At 41.3% G+C, this 27,364-nt stretch overlaps 1 protein-coding gene across 6 annotated transcripts; it reads left to right on the forward strand.

Moving 5' to 3' along the window:
* On the forward strand, positions 1 to 27,364 carry GNE (glucosamine (UDP-N-acetyl)-2-epimerase/N-acetylmannosamine kinase). Of its 6 annotated transcripts, XM_084503273.1 has the most exons (13): positions 8,645 to 8,785; positions 10,380 to 10,731; positions 11,754 to 11,962; positions 13,324 to 13,775; positions 15,097 to 15,249; positions 15,685 to 15,897; positions 16,632 to 16,719; positions 17,828 to 18,038; positions 19,176 to 19,305; positions 22,243 to 22,464; positions 23,470 to 23,652; positions 24,326 to 24,442; positions 25,140 to 27,364. In XM_084503273.1, the coding sequence occupies exons 3-13, from the start codon at positions 11,799 to 11,801 to the stop codon at positions 25,373 to 25,375; spliced, it is 2,169 nt and encodes a 722-aa protein (XP_084359399.1). In that variant the 5' UTR covers positions 8,645 to 8,785; positions 10,380 to 10,731; positions 11,754 to 11,798; the 3' UTR covers positions 25,376 to 27,364. The 6 variants fall into 6 exon arrangements, with proteins under 6 accessions (XP_084359397.1, XP_084359398.1, XP_084359399.1 ...); XM_084503271.1 differs by lacking the exons at positions 8,645 to 8,785; positions 10,380 to 10,731 and adding an exon at positions 1 to 152; XM_084503272.1 differs by lacking the exons at positions 8,645 to 8,785; positions 10,380 to 10,731 and adding an exon at positions 7,197 to 7,302.

The following is a 27,364-nucleotide window of genomic DNA, read 5'->3' on the forward strand; positions in this document are numbered from 1 at the left end:
CCGCCGTTCCCCGGTCCCCTGGAGCCTCTCCTGTCCCTGTCCCCATCCCTGTCCCCATCCTCGTCCCTGTCGCCGTCTCCCCGGGCCTGTCAGGGGCCGCCATGGGGACCAACGCGCCGCCGCGCAGGGAGCCGCCCGCCCGCGGCCCCCACGTAAGTCGGGGCCGGGTCCCGGGGGGCTGAGGGGGCTGAGGGGGGCTGAGGGGGGCTGAGGGGGGCTGAGGGAAAGCCCCCTGCCCCGGTGGGGTCCCGGGGGGGGTTGTGGTGTGAGGGGAGGGTGCGGAGACCCCTGAAGGTGGCCGTGGCCGCCTCGCCACCTGTGGAGCGGGCTGGCTGCCCTGACAGGGAGGCACGGTGTGTGGAGGAGGCACCAGCCCAGGGTATGGTGCCTTGGGAATGGCAGCCCACGCTGTGGGGAATAAATTAAGGAAGTGGGATGCCCACCGGTGCATGTGCTGCTCAGGGAAAGGGGATTTTTATGGGCAGTGTGACACTGAGGCGAGGGTAGAGCCGGGGACCCCACAGGCATTTTCTGTGAACCTGCGTGGTGTCCTGTGGTGGGAGCCACTCGTGGGGGTTTTCCCACAAAGTGCCTCCAAATATCCTTCCAAGTGCCCTAAATACCTCTTGGAAAATCCTGTTCAAATTGCAGGGGAAGTAAGAGGTAGCACCTCTCGCAGCGTGGAGCCTCAGCATCCCAATGGCAGGGACGTCTGGGCTGGTTTCTGACACACGCTGCCGGAAAGGTGTTCTCTAGCCACACGATTTTGGGTGGTCTCCTGCATCCTGGCACGCACCCCGTCCCGGGAAAAATGGGCTGCTTGTCTCTGGGTGGTGTTTGAGGTGTATGGACTTTCCCAGGGGGACTCGGCGCAGCCGGTGGACGTGCCACGCTGAGGTGAGAGCATCTGTCAGGAGAGCTTTCCTGCAAAGTCAGGGAGCCTGGCAGCATTTGGTTTTACTTCTTTGTGATTCCGGACTGTCTGTCATTCAATCACCGCGTGTTAAATCAAAGCTCTCATAAAACATAACACGGATAGCCAACCCAACTGAGAAATGAGACTATCCTGTAGGTTAAGTAAGAATAACCACTGAGCATTACTCAGATGCTTTTCATGTGAGTGTCTGTTTCAGATAACTATCGAAAGGAAGGAAGGAAAGAAGTAAATTACCATTTACCATGGTTGTTGTTGTGTTGTTTTTTTTTTCCAAACCATTATTTTTTCTTTCTTTCTAAATGTCATCCTGAGCTCTGAAGCTTTTCTCTTTGTCATTTACAAGGTTCTGGCTTCCTGTCCAAGTAAAACACATTTACAGAAGGTTTGTGGCAGGCTTTTCATACTGTCTTTAGAGATAGTACCTCCTTTAAAATTGTGTGCTTGCTTGTAATTTTCTTTGACTTTTGCTTGTTGCTTGGAAAAGAAAACCGTTCCTGGAGATTGCTGGTAAGGAAAATAAGAGCTACAGATATTCCAAACAAAAAATGAGGACGCTTCATTCCTGACCCAGAATTAAAAACAAACATGTACTTTTATACAGTGCCTGATACAGAAAACAGTGTGCTTTCAGCTGGCATTTGATCCTTCCACGACATCCCAACAAGCATCTTCTAATGGAAAATATGAAATTGTTTCGGGAACTAGTAACAGCCATTAACAGCCATAGTGTCAGATTTAAGATTGCCCTAAAAGTCACACAGTTAAAGGTGATGTTTACCTAACTAAGGTGATGAAATCTGGTATGTTACAAGCTACCAAGACAGAAGGATGTGCTCTTTTCTTAGTGAACAGCTACAGGGGGAAAAAAAATAAATCATTTCTTTTCCCTTTTTATATTCTGTCTTTCAAAATTTCCTCCGCCATCTTTTAAATTGTAAACTGTATTGTGTAGCGTAACCATCTTTACAATCAAATATTCTTCTTCCATCACTTTTTTTGTTTTTTTTTTTTGGTCTTAGCGAAGCTAATAGCCAAAGTAGAAGTTCACAATGTACACACAAACCAAGTTTATTTTATATTGAAAAAGGGAGGAAATACGTGTTTACTAATATTATTCTTTATTCTTGACATTAGATCACTGCTTGATTAACAGTTTTTGGTGTTTTGTTGGTGTTTTGTTGGGTTGTATTTTTGTTTTTTGTTTTTTGTAACTATGTAGTAGCATTAATATCCCTTAAAATTAGAAATTAGGAATTACCAAATATTCGTGAGCAGATTGTCTGCTGTCTTTGACTAATACTTGAGAGTTGATAGTTTTCCCACATTGAAAACACAGCTGCAAGCAAGACAGATGCTGTAGCACCTTATGAAGGATAAGGAAGGTGTACGTGTATGCATAGATATAGATATATATATATATATACATACATACATATATACACACACACTAGCTGGACAAGAAGAACCAGTAGGAACCTCTAGATCTGCTCACAATGCAGGAAGTATTCATGCTGACAGGAGGCGAGTTCGATGTTGTAGTCCTTACTACCAGCCGTTTACCATGCTTTTTAATGCCATATGTCAAATTTAAGTGGAAAAAATAGGCAGTGTTATCAGTAGATGAATATTTGTGGTTCCTGCCCCCTTCTCCTAGCTTCTGGTCTGTTGCACTTCGTGCTCCATGACAGCACAGCTCTCTGTGTGTTTGCCAGAGCTCACAGCCTCCACAGACCCACGTGTGGTGGACCCAGTCCACCCTGTGTCTCTCTGCACCCACACCACCGGGACAAACAGCCCTGCTCCATTGCTGAGAGGAAGGTTGGAGCGAGGGCAGAGGGCTGGCAGGTGGAGGGTGAAGGCAGGATTAGCACCATGACACGACTGGAACACAGAAACTTTGGTATCTCGCATCTTTAGGGTGATAATACAGCAGGCCTGAAGGAGAAACGATGTAGCTTTAGCTTCCGCGGAAAGCCAGATAGAGAATTAAACTCAGTCTTGTAAACTTCCCTCTTTAAAGAGAAATATGTGACTTACCATTGTGATAAAAGCCAAAAGTGACCAGAACTGAGAAGGTTTATGGGAAGAACTTGGTTTCACTCTCTAGTCTTTCACGTTTGAGAGCCATTTGCATCCAGCTGACGTGGCTGTTTCTGTGGCGTGTTTGCCTCGACCCAAACTGCCTGACAAATTTGTCTCCTGCCTGAAAGTGCCGGGGGATCTGGTACTTGACAGGCTTATCTGCTGTTCTCCCCTAGTGGTGGCATCTTGCAACCAAGTCGGTTCCTCCCCGGCTTTTGTCCAAATACACTTCAGTGTGTGCAGTGGCTGATTAAATACACCCCACCTAGTGTTAATCAGACTATCTTCTCTATTAATTAATCAATTTGGACACACAGCACAGGCTTCAGCAGAGTGCATAGAGCTGTCCTGAGTGAAAATCCTGCTACGAGCATCACCCCAGCTCGGCTGCCATCGTTGTTCAGGACCAACTGCTTCGAGGCCAGCTTGGGTACGTTAAACTGTGCTACATTCCCCAGAGGATGCTTGACGTGTGTCAGCAAGCATGAATCAGCAACAGCAGTCGAGTTTATTCTAGCAGAAGCGGACAGGGGTGTAGCTTGAGACAGACAAGCCGTGTCTGTAAGAGCTTTTAACCCAAGCAGAGAAAGCAGGCCCCGTTGAAGAGTTGGACAGATCACACAAGCCGAGATCACGCAGCATCACATGACGGCAGCAGAAAGTGGGTCAGTCCCGCTATCTTATTTTTAGAGAGAAAGAGTGCCAAAGAAAAGTTTAGCATTTCTGTCAGCCGAAATGACGAGAACGGCTCACGCTGTTAGAGATTGAACAACGTGATAAAAGTCACTTCGAGGGTGTCAGCACTCTTTCCACTGCTTTGCATTGGTTTTAGATGGTATCCTCCTGCCGCGCACGGAGTCCCCCAGCACAGAGGCTGCCTTACATACCGCACATCTATTGCAGCCTACAGTCACTGGAAACTTGAGTCAAATTTCATAGATTATCAGAAGATATAAATCACACCATAAAGCACCAGGTATCAGCATATGCCATCTTTCTAATGAGAAAGATCTGTTACACATCACTGGCAACTCTGAAGAAAGTCTTGTGGTATTTTGTAGCCCATCTGTAGTAACCTCGACGAGAACCACAACTCTCCTTCCTACCTGGGGTTTTGATGGGCCTGGTTTTAAGGTAACCTCCCCAAGACAGAACAGATTTTCACACAGTTTTGCATTTCCTCTCCCTTGGCAAAAAGCTCTTTGCCTGACCGCTGTACCCGTATGTCCTCTGTCTGTCTTGGTGCAAGATACTGAGCAAAGATGTGAGAGATCTGTGCTGTGATGAGGAGGGAACAAAGCCCCGCATCTCCCTTTGCGTACCATAAATGGCTTTTTCTCATCCTCCCTCTCTTCCCATTCTTCTGAAGCATCAGGTGGAAGCTGCAGGCCCCTGATGTGATGATGCTGACCTAGCTAATGCACCGCTGCGGTCACCTACAGTTACTGTTGACTGAGCACTGCCCACCTGGCAGTTTTAACGGGGAAGAACAAACAGAAAGAACAGGAAGGGAATAACTTGTTACGCTTTCCCTACTGTGTGGATCAGCTTGTATTGTCCTTACACTGTGTTGTAGGCACTGCCTGCTCTTTTCCTATACAGGATATTCGTAACAGCGTGCATTCACAGCAGCTGAGCACTGTGGCCACTTTCTTTGGAAATGATGACTGTGTCAGAAGGACCTGCTCTTCTGACACCCCGATGTCCTTACCTTTAAAATCCAAGCTGCTTGACAGTGGTTTTGGCTGCACAGTGCAGAATGGACACAGGCAGCTGCTTCTAGGTAATTTTGGAAATTTTAGACTGAGTTTTCACTTCCTTATACTCAGCAAACTGGTTTTGATGTAAATAGAATCGATGTAAATGAAGAGTTAAGGAAAGAGTTAAGGAAAGCCCCACCTGATGTAGATGCTGATTTAAAAAGACATATTCCTTTGCTTTCAGGCATGAGGAAGTAACCCTGTGCTTAACCTCCGTGCAGAAGATGGCAGTGGCACTGACTCAGTCTGCCCACACTGCATGACAGTGCAGCTATGCACTGACAGGCCCCTTGGTGCAAGTCCAGACTGCGCTTTAGCACCTGTCACCTCATTCGGGATGGTTTCCCAGGCAGGGTGATCATGAAACCAGCTGCAAGATCTTGCTCCTTCTGTTAAAATCCTAAGCAGTGTGCCCTCTCTGGAAAGAAGCAAGCCCATCTTCTGCGTTTCCCAGCTCTTTGCGTATCAGTGTCCTGCAGGGCTGCCCCAATTTCTGCATAGCTTTTTAATGCAGAGGGTGGCAATGAATTAATGTGACTACAGAGGCCCTGCTCCCCTAATGAGCCCCAGAACTCCCTCAGGACTTGGTGGGAGCAGAGGCCATCTTCTGAGCCCTGAGAGATTGCAGGTAGCAAAGGGGGCTGACAGGAGCAGGCAGATTATGGCTGAACCTTCTCCTCCCATCTCAGCTCTCTATCAAGTCTTTGTGTCTCTGCTGGAGAGACTGGGGCAGGGCTCACTCCACAGTGCAAGAGAAATTTTGTCCGAATTATGCAGTGTGAGGTCTGTGGGGGAGAAATAACTGACAGGAGCATAAACTTTGCCCGTTGTGCTGCAGTTTGTGCTGCAAGATGCTGAAACACTTCTGGAGAAAACATATCAAGAGATGCAATGATGCCGTGCTAAGAATAACCCTCAATGTGATTGCTTCTAGCTTCATAAGTACTTGCATAATTCAGAATTTATAAATGTCTACACTCAACCATACATTCATTTGTTTGATTCAGGCTCTTCCTCAGTATTCCCAGATAAATAAAACAGATAATCCACAGTTGAAATGAAAATTAAAGCTGAAGAAGAACAGAGAAGCTGCTCCAGAATGCCATAGAAAAAGAGTGTGTTAAATGTCTAGAAGATTGAGTCGTGGTCTTGGAAAATCAGAACAAAACTCTAAATGAAGAGCTAGAAACTTTGGAAGATCTTTACTTTCATAACAATGTGTAAAAACAGAAGGTAAAACTTTCATGCACTGTAAATCTCAAAGGAGAATTTATCTAAATATATAAACACTGAAATTTTAAGCTAGATGAAAGGTGAAAAACAAAACTTTTCTACCTAGATTTCATAACTTAAATACTATATAGATTTTAGTTAAAACACGTTGCTGGCAAAGTGCAAAAAGGAAGTGAGAAAACCTCACTGAAATTCTTGCTGGCACAACTGGAAACTTTACAAAGTCACAACTACATCTAGAATAAAAGGAGATTCACATTTTACCAGGTGAAAGTTAAATGCTTTTTTAAAAATCAGGACTCTTTTAGGTGTGTATTCTCCATTCGTGGAGATCTTGAGAAGCTGCCTGGGCATGGTTCCCAGCTCTGGATGATCCTGATGGGGCAGGGGCTGGTCCATGTGGCCCGCAGATGTCACTGCCAGCCCCAGGCACTCTGTGGGCCCGTGGCTCTGATTCTGTTTCAGTGAAACCAGCTGGAGCCGCTCTGGTGAACTGATCACAACCCGAAAGCCCTTGCAGGAGACAATTCAGACCTGCATATAATGATATTTCCAGAGTGCACACGGGCTTTTGAGCAACGTGTACAAAGAAAATAGTGATGCACAGAAGAGTGAAACCAAGGGGGCTGTGAATTGAAGCTGTGGTGCGACCCAGCAGCTGCTGCTACCGCTGGTCAGCACAAAAACCTCCCCAGAAACCTGAGACGTGGGTGTGCTGCCCTCTCCCTGTTCCCGAGACACTGAGGCTTGGAGGAGCTGTGACTCACTGCACCACAGGCCTCTGAGGATTTTCCCAACCTCCCTGTACGATGCTTTTTATCACTTTCTTGGGAAGCAGGCACTTGGGGCAGAACTTGAAACACTCCCAAGGAGAAGTCTCGCCTCGTTTTGTTTCGATTGACAAACTGTATTGCCACAATGGACACTTGGGGTATTTTTAGTTGAGGGTCTCGGTATTTGTTCCTCAGAGCCTTGTGAGACTTTTTCTCCCCTACTAACGTATGGGAGAAGAAAAGTCCCCGTTCTTTGCATCTATTTTAGCTGTGTTGAACACGGGAGCCACTGCTGCGGTGGGTCTTGTCCGTGTGTTCCTCCTGGTTTTGTGTTGTTTTTTTTTTTTTTTGACTAGGGCGACGTGTCACTAGGCGGCAACACTTTTTATTTCGGCGCCTCCGCGCGGGCTGAGGCACTGCCGGCCGCCACCACGTCTGCGCTGAGGCCCGCGAGGGGGGAGGAGGGGGGTTGTGCGCATGCGCATGGTGCGGGCGTGGGGTGCTGCTGCTGCCGCAGGTGAGGGGGGCGGTTGGGGCGTGAGGGGGGAGCGCGCGTGTCCGCGGGGGTGCAGATACCCACATATACCCACATAAACCCACACATACCCCCACATACCCACATAAATCCACATTTACCTCTATATATATGATTATACGTGCCTGTATATGCATATGCGTGTATATATGTGCGTATATCTGTGTAGGTGCTCGGGGAGTGGGTGCTGTGGGGGGGCGCAGCCCTTCGCCCCCTCAGTGCCAGCTGTCCCCCTTTGGATTTATTTAATGCGCGTCTGGCTTCCAGCTGCCCGTTCCGGCAGGAGAGATGAGCAGCAGCGGTACCAAAGCTGCCCCTGCACCAAGGCCTTCCGTGGTCTTCCTCATAAAACTTCAGAGGCTGAGCCCTGGGAATGAGCCTGCTGAGGGGCTCCCCGAGCCCTGGCTGAAGGGGAAATGCACAAAAGGCACGGGTTGCTTTGGGTCCTGGCCTGCCGGCTCGTAAGCCTTTGGTGCATCGCCCTGTCTGCCTCGGAAGTTGTTTCCAGAGGCTGCTGTCACCGCCGTAACTAGATTTAGGGCCATAAAGGTTAGGGCTGTAGGGGTTCGACCTGTAGTTGTTCGACCTGCAGTTATGGGGAGCCCTGACGTTTTTTGGGCAGCGTATAGACTCGTTGTTCCAAGCCCCTTTTGCCTTGGCTTCTCAGTTTGTATTGTGTGGGGTATGTACACGGCAGCGGACGGCTTGAGTGGTCTTGTGAGAGGTTTGCTTCTAATTATAGGAACCTTATTCATGATGGTTCAAAGGCAAGCTTACAGGGATGTCAGAAGTTTCCTTCACGTCTTCAGTGTGATTTCATTAGAATTAGTAGCTGTTCTCAGACATGCAAAGACAGGATGTCCTGCTTAGAAGCACCTCCGAAAAGCGGTCTGTGTAGAAAAAAAAGCAGTGCAGTTAGATCTCTGTCTAGCTTAAGGTTTCAGTCAGTGATGCAGGGTAATGCCCTCTCTGATCTAACTTTATACGTCATTTAGAACTCTACAAATATCCTTTCTCTACGTTTTTGACATCAAGTACTGAGTTGCATATATACACTTAAAATACTTAAAGCCTGCTGGACAAAAAGAAAGAGACAACAGCAACCATATACACACATAACTGCAGAAGTTTTCAGCAGGAGAAAGTACTTTGTCTGAATGATTATTTTTTAACCCTTTGAAAATGTAAACTGGTAGTTAATTAACATACTATTTTTGAAGCAAAATGATAAAGAAAATACAATGAATCTCTGCTCATTGTAAAACAATATCTATTACTTTGTGGCAGAACCCACAGAGCTCAGCTTAATTTGTCATAATAATCAGTTGCTGAAATTCCAGGTTGTGTCTGTTCTGCTGAAGTTGGTTGGTGCTGCTTTGCTGGGGTGAATGAGAAATGGCATTTCTGGTGAGCTGAGTCATGCCAGACGTCACTGGTTTTTGCCACTTTATTTTCATTTTGAAAGGTAAACGACTCAGGAATCACTGTTGTTGGAGTTGTGCTAGGGAAAAAATAAATCACCATGCCAGTTAGAGTTTTGTAGAGCCCTTACAGCTTGCAAGTGGAGACTAGAAACATGTTTTACCCTTGTAAACTCAGGACAGATTCCTGATAGTCCTGACATGACTTATGCAAAATATTTTTTCATCGTGTATGATAAAACCTAATAAGCATTAAAAATAGGGAGATCTTTAAAAAGTTGCTGAAGTTTTATATATACATCATGGGAGTGGGATACCTAATAATAATAGCCTAACAGACCTTATTTTAAAAATTTACTGGAAAAATTACTGAAAATGTTTTTGTTTTAAATTATTTGTGTGGTGTACAGTATGCTACTCCAGACTATCATCTAACCTTGAGTCTTAACCAAAAGAATAAAATTTGGGCCTTCCATCATAGCTAATATCTTGTGGAAGTAATTCTCTGTTTTCCTCACCACAAACTTCTATTGCAGTGTAAAAAAAATAAATAAATAAATGTAAAAGAGCATGAAATTGGACAGTCAGTGTTGTTGTCATGCTTGCGTAGCAGCTGCGTAGTAAGAGCTTCCCTAGGTGTCAAAATGAGTAGAAAGATTGATACTGCTGTATCTCAGTCAGAAATGAGTGATCCATGTCCATTAAGCTGGAAAAAGTTAACTTGAGTTTACTTGCTACCAAAATGCAGTAAAAATCTGACATAGCATTAGATTTCATACCCAGAGGATGGTACTAATTTGAACTCCATTTTTTTTCAGTCCAGTTATTTTCAGAAGAAGTACAGAAAACTTATAAATATCTGATCTGATATTCTGTGCTACTAACTTGGTTACAGCTGGGAGAAGAAGGGGAGGTGGCAGTGCAATTTTAGTTCCTATGTCATTTTTTTAAGACATAACTATTTTTCTCTAGAGTTTTGTTGTTATTGTTGTTGTTTTTCCCAGTTCTTACGTTTCGGGCAGGGGTGGAGAGTTGTGAAAACAGCAGGGTGAAATGAGTAACATGGGACAGGTAAACATTAAACATAATGTAGTTTAATCAGCTACTTTACAAGCTGGAAAAGTTAATTAGAGGAAATGTCTTGTTACAGTAACTGTTGATGTTGCTAGTAAAAATAGTCAGTTAGTCACTTCCTGAGAAATTTTAATTCTCAGGAACCCTTTAAAATAATAATAAGGACAATGATAATCATGGTGATCTGGAGTTCTGATTATTATTAACTTATTATTATTATTATTATTATTATTATCCTTACTATCTCCCAAAGTTGTCTGTAATCTAATGTTGTATTATTTAATATCATGATGTACTTTGGTCTGCAAAATAGTATGGAAGGGATTAAAGGGATTATGAGTCAATATTTAACTCACTTTGCTTCACCAAAGTGTTTTTAACAGATATGTAAACTGACTTGACCAAAACCGTTTTTTTCTTTTTTTTTTTTTTTTGTTAATGGAGTCTGTCAGTGGATGTAGCTCTTACTAGTTTGTTCCTTTGTGTGGTTTTGAATAGATTTTTTTTCCGTAACTTACTAAGGCACCAATAATTTTTTTTACATAAAAATTTCCATTTGAACAGGGAAGGCCATTCTGCTACTTACAATCACAGAACCATCTGGGTTGGAAAAGACCTTCAGTTCTTTTTCTTGATGCACCACCAAGTCCAACCATCAACCTGACCTACTGAGCCCTTGCACTAAGCCATGTCCCTTAGTGCTTCATCCACGTGCCTGCTAAATACCTCCAGGGATGGGAGCTCCACCGCTTCCCTGGGCAGCCTGTTCCAGCGCTTCACCACACTCTGCATGAAGAAATTCTTCCCAATGTCTATTATAAATCTCCGCTGGTGTAACTCAAGGCTGGTTCCTTGCATATCATAACTTCTCACCTGACAAAAGAGACCGACACTCCTCACTGTGGCCTCTTTTCAGGTAGCAGTAGAAAGCAACGAGGTCTCCCCTGAGCTTCCTCGTCTCCAGACTAAACACCCCCAGCTCCCTCAGCCAGATGTAACCCCATTTACTACAACCCTCTGAGCCAGAGCAGTTTTGAATGTTGTGTGGTTGGACTTGGCCCATTGATCCAGCCTACCCAGATCCCCCTGGTTATAAATGAAGTCTCAACTCCATCTGAAATTAGTAATATTTATAAAAGGCAAGTAAACAGCACTGGGTGCGCGGGGAGCCTACGCTCTACCAACATGCACACACCAACATCGAACTTTCTAAACATACAGAACATGGCTTTTACACAGTAAACCCGAGCACGCCTATACATATGTACAATCAGAAAAGGTATCAATTGAAACATAAACATGGCAAAGCTTTAAAAGGCAAGTGTTTAACAAACAATCCTTTAAGTCTATTACTATTAATGACCACGACTGGGGGAGCATAGTTGGAGTTGGCAACCCTGGTTGAAGTGCTCCCATATCTCCCATGATTTGGCCAATGGTGTAGCAGTCGGATCAGTAAAGGAGCCCGCAGCTCCCTCACTGTCTGGCAAAGCACACGTGTCTGACTGTGGTCCCACACAGCTCTTGAAGGCCTCAGAGACTGCTCGCCAGGTGCCGAGCAATCCCACTGCAACCTTGTCGTTTTTAGTTGCAGAGTCCCACGCCTTGACCTCAATTTGGTCCCATATTTCAGGATCGTAAACTGTCTGATTGTTAAGAAGGAGAATAAGCCGTAAGGTTACCAGGACAGTCTTTGTTCCTAAGGACGTATGATTCCCCATAATGCGCAACTGCTTACCAGCGAGGGACAGTTGTGTGCACGGCTCCGCTTCTCTCAGCGTGAGCTTCTCTCCAGCTGTAAGCTATTGGTTGTCTGTTATCAATGGGTGAGATTATGCGCCTACAGTTCTGGGCTGTAATTATTTATGCTTTTCACTAAGCACACCATATACTTGCTATAAAGATTATTATTAATATGTTGTGTATTTTTTTTTTCAGGAACTGTATTTCAAGAATCTTTCAAAACAGAAACAAAAAGAAGTCATGGAGAAGAATGGAAACAACCACAAACTACGTGTCTGTGTTGCTACTTGCAACCGTGCTGATTATTCAAAATTAGCTCCCATTATGTTTGGCATTAAGGCAGAACCACAGTTCTTTGAGCTTGACGTTGTAGTGCTTGGTTCCCACCTGATTGATGATTATGGGTAAGGTGGATTTTTGTACCTCTCCCAATCTGTTTCTGCTGTGTTGGCAATAACATCATAAATGCTGGGTCACAAACTACTTGTCATCATGAATGCACATAACAACAACATTTTTAAATATAAATTTTCAGACATTTCAAGTACTTTTTATTTCATTTCCCAGCTCCTTTTGAGATTGCATATTTTTTTCAAACCAGCTTAGTAAATGCTGTAGCTGAAGTTTTCAGCCAAATCGTAGAATTTCTCACTTCATGAGAAATTCATTCAAATTTCCCTCAGAATCTGATGATTATCAAACAACAGTGTGTTACAGTTTTGAACTTTCACAGCGAAAAGATAGTCTGCAGTCATTCGAAGCTGAAGCTCTTCCAATTTGCATATTTACTGATTAAAGTCTTTATATATTTGGTATCACAGTTGAATACTGTTAAGTTTTCACATCCAGGATTGCAGGGAAAGAAAGGGAGAGGTCATTTTACTCTGACGAAATGAGTAGCTAATAGGTATATTACGTATGGTTTGGCAAGGGAGATTAGGGTCCCCTCCATAACACCCTGTATGTAAGCAGTCAGATCACCTTCATGGGAAAATGGAATGTCTTGTTCTGGATCCCTTCCTTTGGAAGGACTTCCTGTATCCCAGGTGAGTATACGCTTTGCTGAGGGAATGGAGAAAAGCAGAAAGAAAAGCATGTTTATTGCTGAGGTTGGTTTCTGCTTTTCTCTGGGTGCATTTATCAGGTTGAGCTCAGTTAAATGAAATTGATAGGAAAACACTTTGCAAGACAAAGTTAGATGTTAGCATAAGAGCCTCAGCATGCCAGCATCGCTAAACTTTTAGAAATGCTATGCGTATCTTCAAGTAAAGACACATTTTGCACTTGCTAACTAGATGTTTTGGCACTTCATAAATTAAAGTGTGATTTTCTGTGAGGTTGTGGGAAGTTCTGTTACCTGAAGCTACTAAGGAGTGAAGTTCCACCACTGTACATTCTCAGCCTTATGCTCTCTGCTTTATACTGGCCATTGTTTTCATGCAGTAACATGGCAAGGTGTACATGTATTCAACACTATAAAACTAACCTGATTTAAAAAAAATAATTAAAAAAAAACTTTTTTCTGTTAGATGATAGCAGCAAGGTATTTTACTTGAACATAGAGTCCTCAGCTTTGCATTGTCTCTTCTATTTATACATTTGTCCATTTTGTATTTATACATTTGTTGTTTGCTTAGCAAAGGATACACAGGCCTTTGTTCAAGCATAGCACTGTTACAGTTTTCTAGTATGCAATTATTCTGTCAAGCTGTGTTGCTGTAAAACCAAGTTGCGTTTCCTCTAACCCTTTTTCTCTTACCTTCAGGAACACCTATCGCATGATTGAACAGGATGACTTCGATATTCATACAAGACTGCACACTATTGTGAGAGGGGAGGATGAGGCAGCCATGGTGGAGTCAGTGGGCCTGGCGTTAGTGAAGTTACCAGATGTCCTGAATCGCCTGAAACCTGACATAATGATCGTTCACGGTGACAGATTTGATGCTTTGGCCCTAGCCACATCTGCAGCCCTGATGAATATCCGCATTCTTCACATTGAAGGCGGGGAAGTCAGTGGGACCATTGACGACTCTATCAGGCACGCTATCACCAAACTGGCCCACTACCATGTGTGCTGCACCAGGAGTGCGGAGCAGCATTTGATAGCCATGTGTGAGGACCACGACCGCATCCTTTTAGCGGGCTGTCCCTCGTATGACAAGCTCCTCTCTGCCAAAAATAAAGACTACATGAGTGTTATACGTGTGTGGCTAGGTAAGCAGTCCACTTCTTAATGTTATTCCTGTGACTTCAGACAAACTCTGACTGGGTTATTAATCTGTGGTCCACAGGGACTGGGGGATCTGTTGACCAATGGCTTTGAGTAGAGTACAGGAAGCAACAGACAGGCTTGTTGCTAGCAGGTTTTAGTTTATTTAATTGGGTATTATTATGAACGTGTTTCCACACAAACAAAACAAAAAACACAGACAACAACAACAAAAAAACAGTATGTTTGCTCCCAGTATCAAGTATTGCTACAAATCTGTCTTAGCAAATACATCTGATCCTTTTACAAGGTCAAAAAAAAAAAAAACCTTCCTTAAATTGATAACTTCTTTGATATGAACAATTTAAAAATAGACTTTTTCCTATATGAACAGTTATGATGGTATAAAGGATGTATCAAAAGAGAATCGGAGCTATTTAGGACTACTTACAGAAAAAAAAAATCAAAGGGATTTTATATTTTGAATATTCTTTTGAGGAATTCACTGTAACAGGGCCATTCGTGTTAATTTGCTTAAAAGTAATTTTGGTAAATAGTGGAGTTTGGTGTTTGCTTTTTGTGTTTGACAAAGCAATGTCCTATCTGGCACAATAACTTGTGTACTTAGAAGGTAGAATCTTACTAGATCAGTAGGTGAATATTTAGCAGATAAATTGTTTAACAAATGTACTAAAACAAGTACGGCTTTCACGTTTTTAAAGCAATGGGAATAAAGTCTTTGCCTGATGATGGAGAACTGGCAGAAAACTTGAGTAATGAGTGATAATGAGAATTCTGTACTGCTGTAAGAATGATCATACCTGTCCACCTGCTATTGTGAAACCGCACTGCAGGACATGATTTTCTCAAAGCCATTAGTGAAAGTTCAGAGCTGCTCCAGGGCTTTCATGTTATTCCAGATTTAGAGTGATGTCAGAACAGGTTCTCCACTCTGTCGCGGTCTTTTGCAATGCTTTAGATCTAGGCCTGCATGTTAACAGTGTATTGGGTTTTAGAGAAAGGTGAAAATTATGAGTTTTACTTAGAGAAGCAAGTAACAAGCTAAACCTTCCTGTTATCCCTCAAGTTTTATTGTAGCACTGAAATTTACATGTAAGATATCCCATTCAGTGCCTTGACTGTGGAGGCTTTTACGTCAGTAGTTTCAGAATTGTTGTTGTCTCTTCTTCATACTATTCTTTACCAATTAAAAAAAAAAAAAAAAAAAAAAAACCAACCAACCAACCAAAAAAACAATCAAAAAACAAAACTACAACAAAAAAGAACAATCAAACATAACCTTTTCTTCTTTTTCCATTTGAACAGGTGAAGATGTCAAACCCAGAGATTATATAGTTGCTTTGCAACATCCTGTAACCACGGACATTAAACATTCCATAAAGATGTTTGAGCTGACTCTAGATGCACTCATCTCCTTCAACAAAAGAACACTTGTTCTGTTCCCCAACGTGGATGCAGGTGAGTAAAATGCCTGCGTGACAGAAGGACAGATAACAGATAGTATGTAAAGCATATACTGGTTCTTACAGAGTGTTTTTATCCCAGAACCTCCAGCAGGATGGAGCTGGACGATTTCAGCATCAGGCTTGCATCCACTGCAACTCCATGTCCACATTGCTGGAGAACATCTTCTCCACATTCAGGAAGAAGATGAAGGGAAACCATGTGACATACAGAAACAACATTCAATGCCTCCTTCACTAATTAAAATATTACAGGAAGGCTTTTTACAGTGGATTTTGGGATCACACTTAGGCTTCTATGCCTGAAAGGGAACAAAAACAGCTCTGAGGTGACAATTAAACTGACTGCTTTCAGCTCCTTTGCGTGTTGAGGCTTTCAGCAGAGCAATAGAACTTGAATCATTTATTTGTGCCTTTTGTTTTTCTGTAGGAAGCAAAGAGATGGTTCGGGTGATGAGGAAGAAGGGCATTGAACATCATCCCAATTTTCGGGCAGTGAAGCATGTCCCGTTTGACCAGTTCATTCAGCTAGTTGCTCATGCTGGCTGTATGATTGGCAACAGCAGTTGTGGTGTCAGAGAGGTGGGAGCATTTGGTACACCTGTTATCAACCTGGGGACGCGTCAGACAGGAAGAGAAACAGGTTTGTGTTTTATAACCACAGGTTTGCGTTTTATAGTTATGTAACTACTTTAATTTCTTTATATTTCTGTTTTGTTTTGATTTTTTTGTTGTTGTTCCATGGAATAAAGTAAAACAAGTGTCATACAGAGACCATCCTGCAGTATTGGAGCAAAATAATTTTTGACCTATTTTAAAAATTTGCTTGCTATTCCTGTACCATGTTAGTGATGTTTGTGTGTTTTGCTTAAAATAATGAGGCTTTTGACTGTGGACAAGTTAAAATATATCTCCATTTGGAGTGTAGCAGAATAGGCAACTTTGTTTTTTTCTTTAGTTCAGTGTTCCGTGTGCATACAATTTTCACTTTAAAAACAGGAACTCATCACTACTTCAGGAATTAACTGTATTGTGGTATTTCAGTGACACAGATATGGCACAAACAGCCACTTGCCTCCCTCTTTTCATCAGTGCTCTTTTAATTTAATACTAGTACTTTGTTGAAAGGTACTTTACTCTCCAGTGTTTTGTAAGGCATGACAGCATCCTGTAGGAGTCAGTGTTGCTTCACTGGGAGCAAGGGCAGGCACAGAAAGGTTGAAGAGTAATGTTCATTTGGCTGGAGTCTTTCCTGCTCATAGTAAACAAAAATAATTATACGTACTCATTTCTAAAGCAATTTCTAAATTGATCTCTTCTTATGCCTCATCTTATAAGTAGCTGACCTGTCCTATTTTGTTAACTCTCACTGTCTAGGTGAAAACGTTCTTCATGTTCGTGATGCTGACACACAGGATAAGATTCTGCATGCTCTGAAGCTTCAGTTTGGTAAACAGTACCCATGGTAAGTACCTTTGTCTTCCTTTGAGATGCTAAAGCAGTAGAGAAATAGGCATTTAGTTCTGACGTGGTCATACTTGATCACTCTTTCTAGTGCACTAATCTGAGGTTGCAAATTATTTTTCATTTTACATGGCTCATTCAGAATCATAGTGCAATCTCTGGTGTGGGGATTTGTGTCTGGAGAGCAAAATGTTGCTAGGATTATTTTGGTATAACTAGAAATTTAACATTCAACAGAAGGTTGAGAAATTCATATGTGAGGCTTAGATTAACATGATAGCTTGCTCCATGGTAGCAGCACGAGGGAGAACTTCCTGACTGTCTGCCCCTAACTCCTGAAGGACATGTTACTTCATAGCTGGATTGACTTCAGGCATGATACACAGAGAGCCCTGAGTGCAAGCTCCCAGGGGAGCTGCTGGATGAATTCATTCCTCTTCAGCCATACAGTACTGACTCACAGTTCTAAAATAACTGAGTTCTTAAAAGCTTCAGGAGATTACATGTGTTTAATTAAGGACAAAATTCAAGAGTATATTTTTCAAGAACCTCAGTAAAGTAAGAAAAATAAATTCTGGAATAACAAATGTGTGCTTTAGGTATGGCAATATTTTAAAATGAGACTTCTCTGTAGCAAACTGGCATGAATGTACCATTAATTGTTACTTAGTTGTCATCTTTCTGATAAGCACATCTTGTCTGGGCATGCAGTATATACAGAAATCAAATTTTTAATTTATGTAACTTTATAACTTTATTGTCCTTTCATTAGACACTTAATTTTTCTTCTTTTTTTTTTTTTTTTGGCATGATTAACCTTCCATCCTTCTACATTCTGTGTTCCGCATTCCTAAATGGAGCCAATGCCAACTTGCATAATCTGTTGTGTATGATATTTAAACTACTGTATTCTACCATATCCCATGACTCACTTGAGTAGTCTGAGGTGCAGCATTGTCAGAATAGTCATACCATAATTTCGTAATGTTACAGTATTACAGCCTCCTGTCATGTAAAAAAAATAAAAAAAAATAATTAAAAAAAAAAAAACAACTTCATAGATTGCAGTGTTAGTTACATTTAAATTGATCTCTTTTCTCATATTACAGCTCAAAAATATATGGAGATGGTAATGCTGTTCCAAGGATTTTGAAGTTCCTCAAATCCATCAATCTCAAAGAGCCATTGCAAAAGAAATTCTGTTTTCCTCCTGTCAAAGATAATATCTCTCAAGATATAGACCATATTCTAGAGACACAGAGTGCTTTGTCTGTGGATCTAGGTGGAACAAATCTCCGAGTAGCAATCGTCAGTATGAAGGTAAATACTCTGTTATTCTTTTAGCTATTCTGCAAACTCCACTGGGCTTTGTGCATCTGCTCCTGTGGTGGGGATATGTGTATAACACAAAAGACCTTCAAAAACAAGCAGTCCTACTGGATTTTGCTGTTGAGGGATAAAGTAGATTTTCCCCAACTGGGTGGACTTCTCATCCAGCCTTGATGCAACTTGCCTTGCTGGTTTGCTTTTCTAAAGCTGCTGTTAAAACTAGCAAAGCCCATTTGCTAGCACTTGTTCCTAGCTACTTCTTTTCTGTGGGAAGTCCTAGAACTACAGGACAACTTTCTGATGTGTCTTCTGGATTTTCCTGTCCTAATCCTGCAATATTAACATTACACTAAGGTTCCTTAGTACCCACAGATTCAGGTGTGTATAGTTCTTTTCATTGCCACTGCATGACTGGTAGGCTTTAAAAACAGTCCCTTTCTCTTGGGACCTCCTTCCCACATATGTCAGACGTCACAGTAGATGGTGCTCCAGAAATATTTCAAGTGACTCAGAATCATAACTGCTTAGAAAAAATGTTACTTCTGAAAGGATGGTAAGTTGTACATAGAAATTTCAGGTATTTCTCTCTATCTAACTCGCCTCTAGTTGGTAAAGTAGCAGTGTCTATGAAACCATTCAAACTTCCAGGCAGTCAAATTGGAAACATTTTATTCTTAAAGTCCTGGGATTTTATGGACTTATATAAAGTCCGTGGATTTTATGTCCTTTTACTATTTGTTATTCTCTTTATCTTTTTAACACTTCAAAAATGAGCTTAACAACACTGCTGTATCACAGTTTACTCCTAACAACAGTTCCAGCAAGCCCTGTAATATTTCCTTGCACAACCCACATGTTCATTATATATTTTATTTCAGACAGGTGGTTGAAGCATAATGTAAGACCTAATCTTGCGAGCTTGTCCCCCATAGTCACCAGGAATCTTACTACACAGAACAGTTTGTAGGACCAAGACCTAAGATATACTTCCTTTTTTTTTTTTTTTTTTTTTATGAAAAGAGAAAAGTTGTGACTTCCCATTTTTAGGTTGACTTGTGTTGAAATTCAAGAGAAATTTCATCATAAAGTACATTTCCATGCATCATGTTTGTGATTTTTATTTTCTAGGGTGAAATAGTTAAGAAGTATACCCAGCTCAACCCTAAAACTTACGAAGACAGACTAGGTTTAATTCTAAAGATGTGTACAGAAGCTGCATCAGAGGCAGTAAAACTGAACTGCAGAATTTTGGGAGTAGGTAAGTTAATAAATATTACCTTCTTTTGTATTTTCATCTGAGGATTGTAACATGTAATTAAATCACTATCAATTAATTTAAAACATTTCTCTAAAACAGATCCTGTGTATTTGAAACACTTAAATTACATTCCTAACACACACACCCAGAAAATAAATTTAAAGTGACTATGAATATGAGAAGCTGGCTATAAAAACTGAAGTTGCCCTAGTCTGTAGCAGCCAGGAATGCAATCTGCTAAGCTTTAACAGCGCCTAAGTCCTAACCTCCAACACGATTAATCTTAGAGGAGAGGCTCCCGCTTTACTGAAAAGGTTGCTGTTTGTGTTGTGTCTGAGCTTCATGGTTGTGGTTTTGAATGACGCATTCTACAGGTTCTCTAAATGAAGCCTGTGTAAAGTCTGTGGTATATAGCAGAAGTGGGCTTTTAAGTTAACTGCAGTCTCAGAATTGTGACCCAGATGCTGTGTGTATATTGAAACAGCTCTTGAAACGTAACTGCAGCTGAGTCCAATTTCCACTGTTGCCTATAAGCCTTTCTTTATGGCTAGGATCAACTGTGCAGCAGAATCCTCAGTTACACTACAGCAGAATAAACAGGCTAAAAGGTTAGATCAGTTTTGCAGCTCACAGAGACAAAGGCAACCTTTTCTTTCATTTCCGTCTTACTTATTACATAGCAGAATCATAGAATGGTTTGGGTTAGAAGGGACCTTGCAGATCATCTCATCCAACCCCCCCTCCCATCCCTGAACACAGTCAGGGATGGGGCATCCACAGCTTCTCTGGGGAACCTGTTCCTGTGCCTCACCACCTGCATCATTTAAACTTCTTCCTTATATCCAATTTAAATCTACCCTCTCTCAGTTTAAAACCATTGCCATTCATCTTGCCACTATAGGACCTGGTAAAAAGGTCCTGTCTTTCTTACAAGCCCCCTATAATATGTCCTGAAAGGCCACAGTAAGGTGGCCTTCAGAGACTTCTCTTCTCCAGGCTAAACAATCCCAGGTCCCTCAGCCTATCTTCATAGGAGAGGTGCTCCAGACCTCTCTGATCATTTTTGTGGCCCTCCTCTGAATCTGCTCTAACGAGTCCATGTCCTTCTTGTCACAAGATATATACACACACAACAAACCTTTCAGGCTACCTGTCTGGTAACACACATGACTTAACCAGCCAGACTATTTTACTGTGCCCAGGTGCTGAATCTTGCAAGCCTCAAACTTCCTGTAGAAAATGTAGCAAATTCTGCATTAATCTGTGTTCAAAATATCAAAGAACAGCTTATAATCAGCTAGGTGTATTATGTGTTACAGAAGCCAATTTACAGAGTTTTTATGTGGGGAAAAAGCTTTCCTTTTGTTTGTCATTCTACCAGGATAACATCCCTATTTATTCTTCAGCCCACTTAGTTCCGTGACTGTTTACTGTTCAATTCCTCGTGAATGAGGAGGTGTGCTACAGAATACAATAAATTTCTTACCTGATTACTTTATTTTTGTTAGCTGCTCCTTGCCTCATTCAGCCTTACAGTTTGAATCAGAATGCTAGTTGAGATTAAGATTTCTCTTTAGAGAAAGACATAAAATTCCTATGGGAATAATTAATTTGCTAGATGATAGTTATTTCCTTAAGGTTCATAATCATAAGTTGGAGTGTTCCTATAAGTTTGGAGGAATTTTTGCAAGGCAGAAGAGAAAGGGTCAGACTTAATCCTGGAGCCATTATCAGTAACTCTGGCTAGCTGTCATAGGCAAGGATAAAAGTAATAATCATTGGAAATAAATGAGAAGAAAGCTTTCTGTTGATAGCTCTATGAGAAAAGCTTTTTCTTTCTTTGGGTCATCACTCGAAAAAATAGCTACATGAGCATAACTTGTATTGAAGAACTCCCATTAATACAAAACATGTTTAAAGAGCAACTAAAAAGCAGAACACTGAAAAAAATAGTTTTCAACATCTTTGTGTCTTGATGTCCATGTTAAGTCTAGATTGTAACAGCTATGTAGTTAGTTTCTATGCTTTTGTTTTTGTTTTGTCGTGGTGGTTTTTCTCACTCAAAGAATTTGTATTAGAAACAGCTTTATGAAAATGAGGAAAAAGATTAACATTTCCAGAGAACACCAGCAGCTATTACTGATTTTTATTTTTATTTTTTTACCAAACACAAATTTTAAGCCAAAGCAGATACAGTTGTATGCACAAATCCTGCTTTGAGATACTTATGAGAGCTATTCACTCACTGCTCTTGGACAGTAAATTTACCAAAAATGCATTACCTAGCTTGCACTCTGTAATACAGAAGTAAATTCCTGTCGGTATCCCAGTCTGCTTGAGAATCACTTACGTAACTACAGCAGAGATGCCTGCAGCAGTATTTAACTTACCTTTCTGGAGCTGATAGTAGAGAAAAGAGGATGAAGAGACGGCTTCTGCTATTTCCGTGTTTGTCTATGTTGATTACATACTTAGGACAAAAAGTAGGTATGTTTTAACGAGCTTTTGCTGACTTAACAACTATTAACTAAGGTTTTGTTGCAATAAACTTTTTTTTTTTTAATTCTAGGGAGAATTTGAGCACTTTTACAGTTTGCTCTTGTATTGTCTTTCATACATTACTAAAAATAAACATAGATATTAAAATTCTTTGCAATCTTGCCTGACGTAGGAAGACTAACGTCAACCATTGCCCATTTAGTTAGTCCTAAGATACTAGGTGTGTCGTGACTAGAGCAAGGGAGTTCTGTAACTTCGCTGTACATGTCAGAAATGGCACTGCCAGAAATACATGGAATTTTTTATTTTCGCACTCTGATTCAAGCCCTGTATTATAAATATAAATACTTGTCAATGCACAGAGGAAAAAAATATTTTTACTCAAAGTTTTATGTAGACTTAATTTTGTTTTTTCTCTCCTGTATTTCTGGGACTTAGGCATTTCCACAGGTGGACGGGTAAACCCCCGAGAAGGAATTGTGCTTCACTCCACAAAACTCATTCAGGAGTGGAGCTCCGTGGATCTCAGAACCCCAATATCTGATGCTCTGCACCTGCCAGTCTGGGTGGACAACGATGGAAACTGTGCAGCTCTAGCTGAAAGGAAATTTGGTCATGGAAAGGGAATAGAAAATTTTGTAACGCTCATCACTGGTACAGGTGGGTATGTTACAGCTCAGTGAAACCCAGGGTCAAAATATCACTACCATCACCCATAGTCTCATCTGATCTTAAAAGCATAAACAACACTATTGTGCCTGTAAAACTTTTATACATTAATTTCTTAAACCAAAAATCCTTTTGCCACTGTATCTATTTGTTCTTTTGGGGGTACTTTTACTTTTATTCAGGCAAATTAAACCTTTTGCACAGTACAGGCTTCTCGATAAAAGAATTTCTGCTGATACAGTTATGCAGGCAAGCAGTTTTTTCAAAATAAGCAAAATCTGACCAACTTTAGCTGGAATATTTTTGCTTTATTCAGCTTTATAGATCAGTTAATTCTCTTTCATCTGCAGAAATAGAAGTCAGATCAGGACATACATGTAGAACAGCTAGATAAGCACCTGAATAAGACACACAATATCTCAAAAGCAGATGTGTGCAACTTTTTTTTTTTAAAAGTCCTTTAGAATGGTGGCAGTAGTAACTGGCTGATAAATCCCCACCTGGGGTTTGTGAAGGGGCAGCAGGGGCCTGGGTTTAAATGCCCTGGGTCTTCAGCACAGAGTTCACAGTCATTCTACAGCTGTCAAACTGTGCTGCTAAAACATATGAAGCATCTGAAATGCAAAATTTTAAGGCCACTTGGAAGGTTAGTTTTGTGCATAAAGGGCATGACCCACAAGCTCTTAAAGATCTGTCATGGTAGTTCAGTACTATCCATAGGCCTTTAATATAAGCTTGGAAGAAAGAACAAGCATTGCTTACTGGTTTGTTTTATATGAATAGGAGGGAGCTTTGAGCTTGCTTAGTAGGTGTATTGAACAGAGAAGAGCTCTTCAGTAACCAGTTATTTTTGGGGATTCAGTATAGAGGATCATGGATGCACATATTTTATCTTGTCTGTATTAGAATATGTAAATTTCAATGTCCTACAGAATCGGGGCCTTTAAAAACTGTATTTTGTCTTTTTTACTCATGGCTGGTTTTGTATCTTTGCAGGAATTGGAGGTGGAATCGTTCACCAGCATGAATTGATCCATGGCAGTTCATTCTGTGCCGCTGAGCTTGGGCATATTGTTGTATCTCTGGATGGACCAGAGTGCCTGTGTGGTAGCCAAGGATGTATAGAAGCATATGCCTCTGGCATAGCATTGCAGAGAGAAGCTAAGAAGCTGCATGATGGTATCTGTGTACTTCATTTTTTTTTTAATATTTAGATAGATTCCTAAGCTGTAGTGTATTTAAAAAAAAATGCAAAGAAGACATAAAAAGAAAGAATAGACCTGCCATCTTTTCTGAGGAGAAGACAACAGGTATACAGGCAGTGAGCTTAGACTTCTTGTGTGTGGCCAGGGTGAGCTGCCACAGCCTGTACAGTACAATACAATTATATTTCAGTGATGGCAATACGCAGGAAAGCCATACTTGGAACCTCTGACTTCAGAAGTGCAATAATCATGTAGTACAGTTCAGTTTCTTCTTTTTAAGTGTGCTGTAAGGTAGCCAACTGGACAGGGAGCCTGTGAGAGATTTAGTTTCACAGGGATCCTCTTTCAGCAACAGCTTCTCAGTCTCAGACTGAAGCTGAGAACATTTTTTCTTATTTGGTGAAGTTTTGGGGCAGATGATAGGACTAGTGAATTATCGTGCTACAAGTGTTTGAATTTGATGTCCTGCTTCTACAAAGAGTTTCCTGAATATGCATATAACTGCTAAACTCAAGACTGGCCAGTTTGCTCAGGTTTCAGTATGAAAGTGAAAGAGATGGAAAAATCTTAACTGCCTGTTTACTCTTCATTTCTTGACTTACCACATCACCATGTTTTTCTCTTGTCTTTCTCTCCTCCTCAAACAGCGGATCTGCTTTTAGTGGAAGGAATGTCAATGAAGAAGGAGGAAGTTGTTAGTGCTGCACATCTCATTCAGGCAGCTAAACTTGGGAACACAAAGGCAGAAAGCATTCTCAGAACAGGTAAGAAGACAGCCACAGGCAGAAAACCCTTACATGGTTAGATTTTGGGGGATACACTATACCACTGCAAACAACAGTCCTGCATTAGACTCAAGGAACTCTCTGTGTATAATTACTAACTTTAATGAAAAGTTAAATACAGTGTTATAGGAAACTTGAGCAAAAGATGTCCTGAAGAGTCTCTATGTTATGTTCCTGCAAAGATCAGGTTTGGGTTTAAATTAAAAAAAGAAGTGAGGTCTCAAGATTTTCATATTGGAAATTTTGGGGATGTTCCGTTGTAGTCAAGGGAATGTCTTGTCTGAGCAAGCAAAGGCAATTCACATTATTTTACATTGGATAATTCACTATTTTACTAGCTTCAGACATAGTCCCCTTCCTCATACATAGCTGATAGCACTGAGAAAGTAGAATAATGCTTTGCTATTTTCTCTTACATTACAAGTGTGGTAATGCATTGCTTGGTCTTTCACATCCATATCGTTGAATAATGCACTGTTGTGCCTTTTTTTTCTCCTTGAAGGAAAGAGTAATGGCAAACTAACACTTGTGATAACAAATTAAAAATGTTCTGCCATATGGAATAAAACAATTTCCTAGCTACTGTGTTACTAGCTGCTAACAGACCTATTGCAAAAAATGATGTTTGGACTGCTTTGAGTGTTCTACTTAATTTTGTTTTATTTTATTTTTTCAGCTGGTACAGCATTAGGCCTCGGAGTTGTGAACATTCTACACACCATGAACCCCTCTCTGGTGATCCTTTCTGGAGTCCTAGCCAGCCACTACGTCAATACTGTCAAAGATGTGATACAGCGACAGGCTCTGTCCTCTGTTAAAACTGTGGATGTGGTGGTCTCAAATCTAGCAGATCCTGCTCTTCTTGGAGCTGCTAGCCTGGTACTAGATTATACTACACGTAGAATATACTAGGTACCTGGAAGAATAGCAGAAACGGACTGTTTAAAGTAATAATGGGTGGAGGGAATACTTTGCCCAAAATTTTTTCTTTGACCAGAGCAGCTACAGAATCAGAGTAATGTTCTGAATAGTTAGTGACTACTTCAACATTTCCTAATTAGGTATTATCTTTTTGTATTTTTTCTAAATTTCATCTGACTTCAGAGGAATCAACGTGCAATTCTGTTGTTTTTAATCACTTCTCTTGGCAAGCCCAGATGTTGCTTTTAAGTGTAGCTGAATTATTTATGAGCATATATTGACGTACGGTAGGGAGTATACGTGTTGTGTCAAATTATTAGCTAATACTTGGGGATACACATCTCATTTCCCACCTCTGCGGAATGAGAAGTCTACAGTGTGACCATCTTTTTTATTTCTAGGCTTCCGCCCACAAAGTAAATGCAAGATAATCACCAACAGCAGGTGGTAGTTTCAGTGGGTGGAAACAAGGGAAGGTGCCTCCACGAACAAACAAACAAAAAAGCTGCATTTGGAAACTGTGGCTTTTGAAGGACTTGGAGGAAGCAGTTATTTATTACATCATCTTTAAAGGGCAGAGTCCCATTTTAGAAGCTTTGCAAATGAAGGAAAAAGACCACAGTCTAGTGAGCTTACGGACTGCCAAAGCAGTCCAAACAAACTGACAAGCGTAACAGTGAGCATCTTTGTGCTCTGGCTTTAGCCAGCAGTAAATTATTTGAATTTTATTGTTGGGGTTAATTTTATTTTATGGGGTTTCCTCAAGGGACTTAGTCCACCACTTTGTCTCCCAGATTAGCAGAGAGGGGACTTTCTTCTGTAGCGGCCAGTTAGCTAAAATTCAGTAATGGATTTTAAATTGCATCTGAGCGTAAAGACTACCTTTTGAGAAATCTCATCCACTGCAGAGTGACACGGTGCGTCTCCTCGGCAGTGCTGGTGGCTGCAGGTACGGTATCACTGTCCTGCATTCACCATCATCTCACGGGATGGAAAGTCAAATCTGAGCCTCATTCTCGCGTTCAAGGCACCCACTGGCCTTGGAGCAGAGTATGTAACTACCAGTAAAGGCTTGCTGGCCTAGTTAGAGGCTTAAGATCACACAGCATAGTCGTGTTCCACATTTAAGGGAGGTGGTTTCTTTAGCTAGTTCTTGATTCATAATTCTGCCTTTATCTATCTGCTTTTTTAGCACACTGTACAGTTATTCTGGTAATGACAATTACTTCACAGAAGCAGAAACTGAGAAGCAGAACAATCTAGCTGATCAGCTATCCCAGAAAGAAGACACCTGCCAGAGAAACAATCCTGGGTCCTTCACGTAGTGACCTAAACCTTCTGTGCCACATTCTTTCACAGAATCAGCAAGTAAGGATGCACTGGCTCTTAGAGCCTACTACAACGTAGCTAAGTTATGTCACCAAGGTCTCTTAGTATTCCTTTTCCTTTATTTACTCAGTGAATCCCAGTAACTTCAATACCAGAGCAGTAGCTCCATGAGCAAGTCGAGGAGAAATGTGCTTTGCTCCACAGTGATAGCATCTCATGGCAGGGGTAACAGTGCTGAGGCTCTAACAGAGAGGACCCCTGTTGTTTGCCCTTTCCATCCTCCTCCCATCACAGGGAATGTCTGATTAAAAGTGGGACCAGGCTTTTGCTTTTCAGACCTCCTGATGCAAATAGCATTTTGATAGTTCAGACTCCAGACATGTTTTTTCCCTAGCAGGTGAAGGGATGTTTGAGGCAGTGAGAAAACATGAAAGGTATTTCAACATTTTAAAATACTTGAAAAAAAAATAACATTAAACATCTTTAAAGTCTATTCTCTTCAAGAAACTTGTTCTTCAAATGCTTTTGAATTTTTTTTTTTTCTGGCAACTGAACAAGAACTTGCTGCACTGGGGCAAGTGGTGTAGAAGTCCTTGGTTTTCCCTGCGACATCTGTGGGTTTGTAAAATTAAAAAAAAAGTTCATATTTAA

The sequence above is a fragment of the Aythya ferina genome, assembly GCF_964211825.1.
Source record: "Aythya ferina genome assembly, chromosome: Z".
Lineage (NCBI taxonomy): Eukaryota > Metazoa > Chordata > Aves > Anseriformes > Anatidae > Aythya > Aythya ferina.

Excerpts from the sequence above, each read along its gene's own strand:
- GNE (XM_084503271.1), top strand. The coding sequence starts at position 102 with ATGGGGACCAACGCGCCGCCGCGCAGGGAGCCGCCCGCCCGCGGCCCC. Across the intron at positions 16,720-17,827 it reads TTTGGTAAACAGTACCCATG|CTCAAAAATATATGGAGATG; the intron begins GTAAGTACCTTT and ends CTCATATTACAG. Across the intron at positions 24,443-25,139 it reads AGAAAGCATTCTCAGAACAG|CTGGTACAGCATTAGGCCTC; the intron begins GTAAGAAGACAG and ends TTATTTTTTCAG.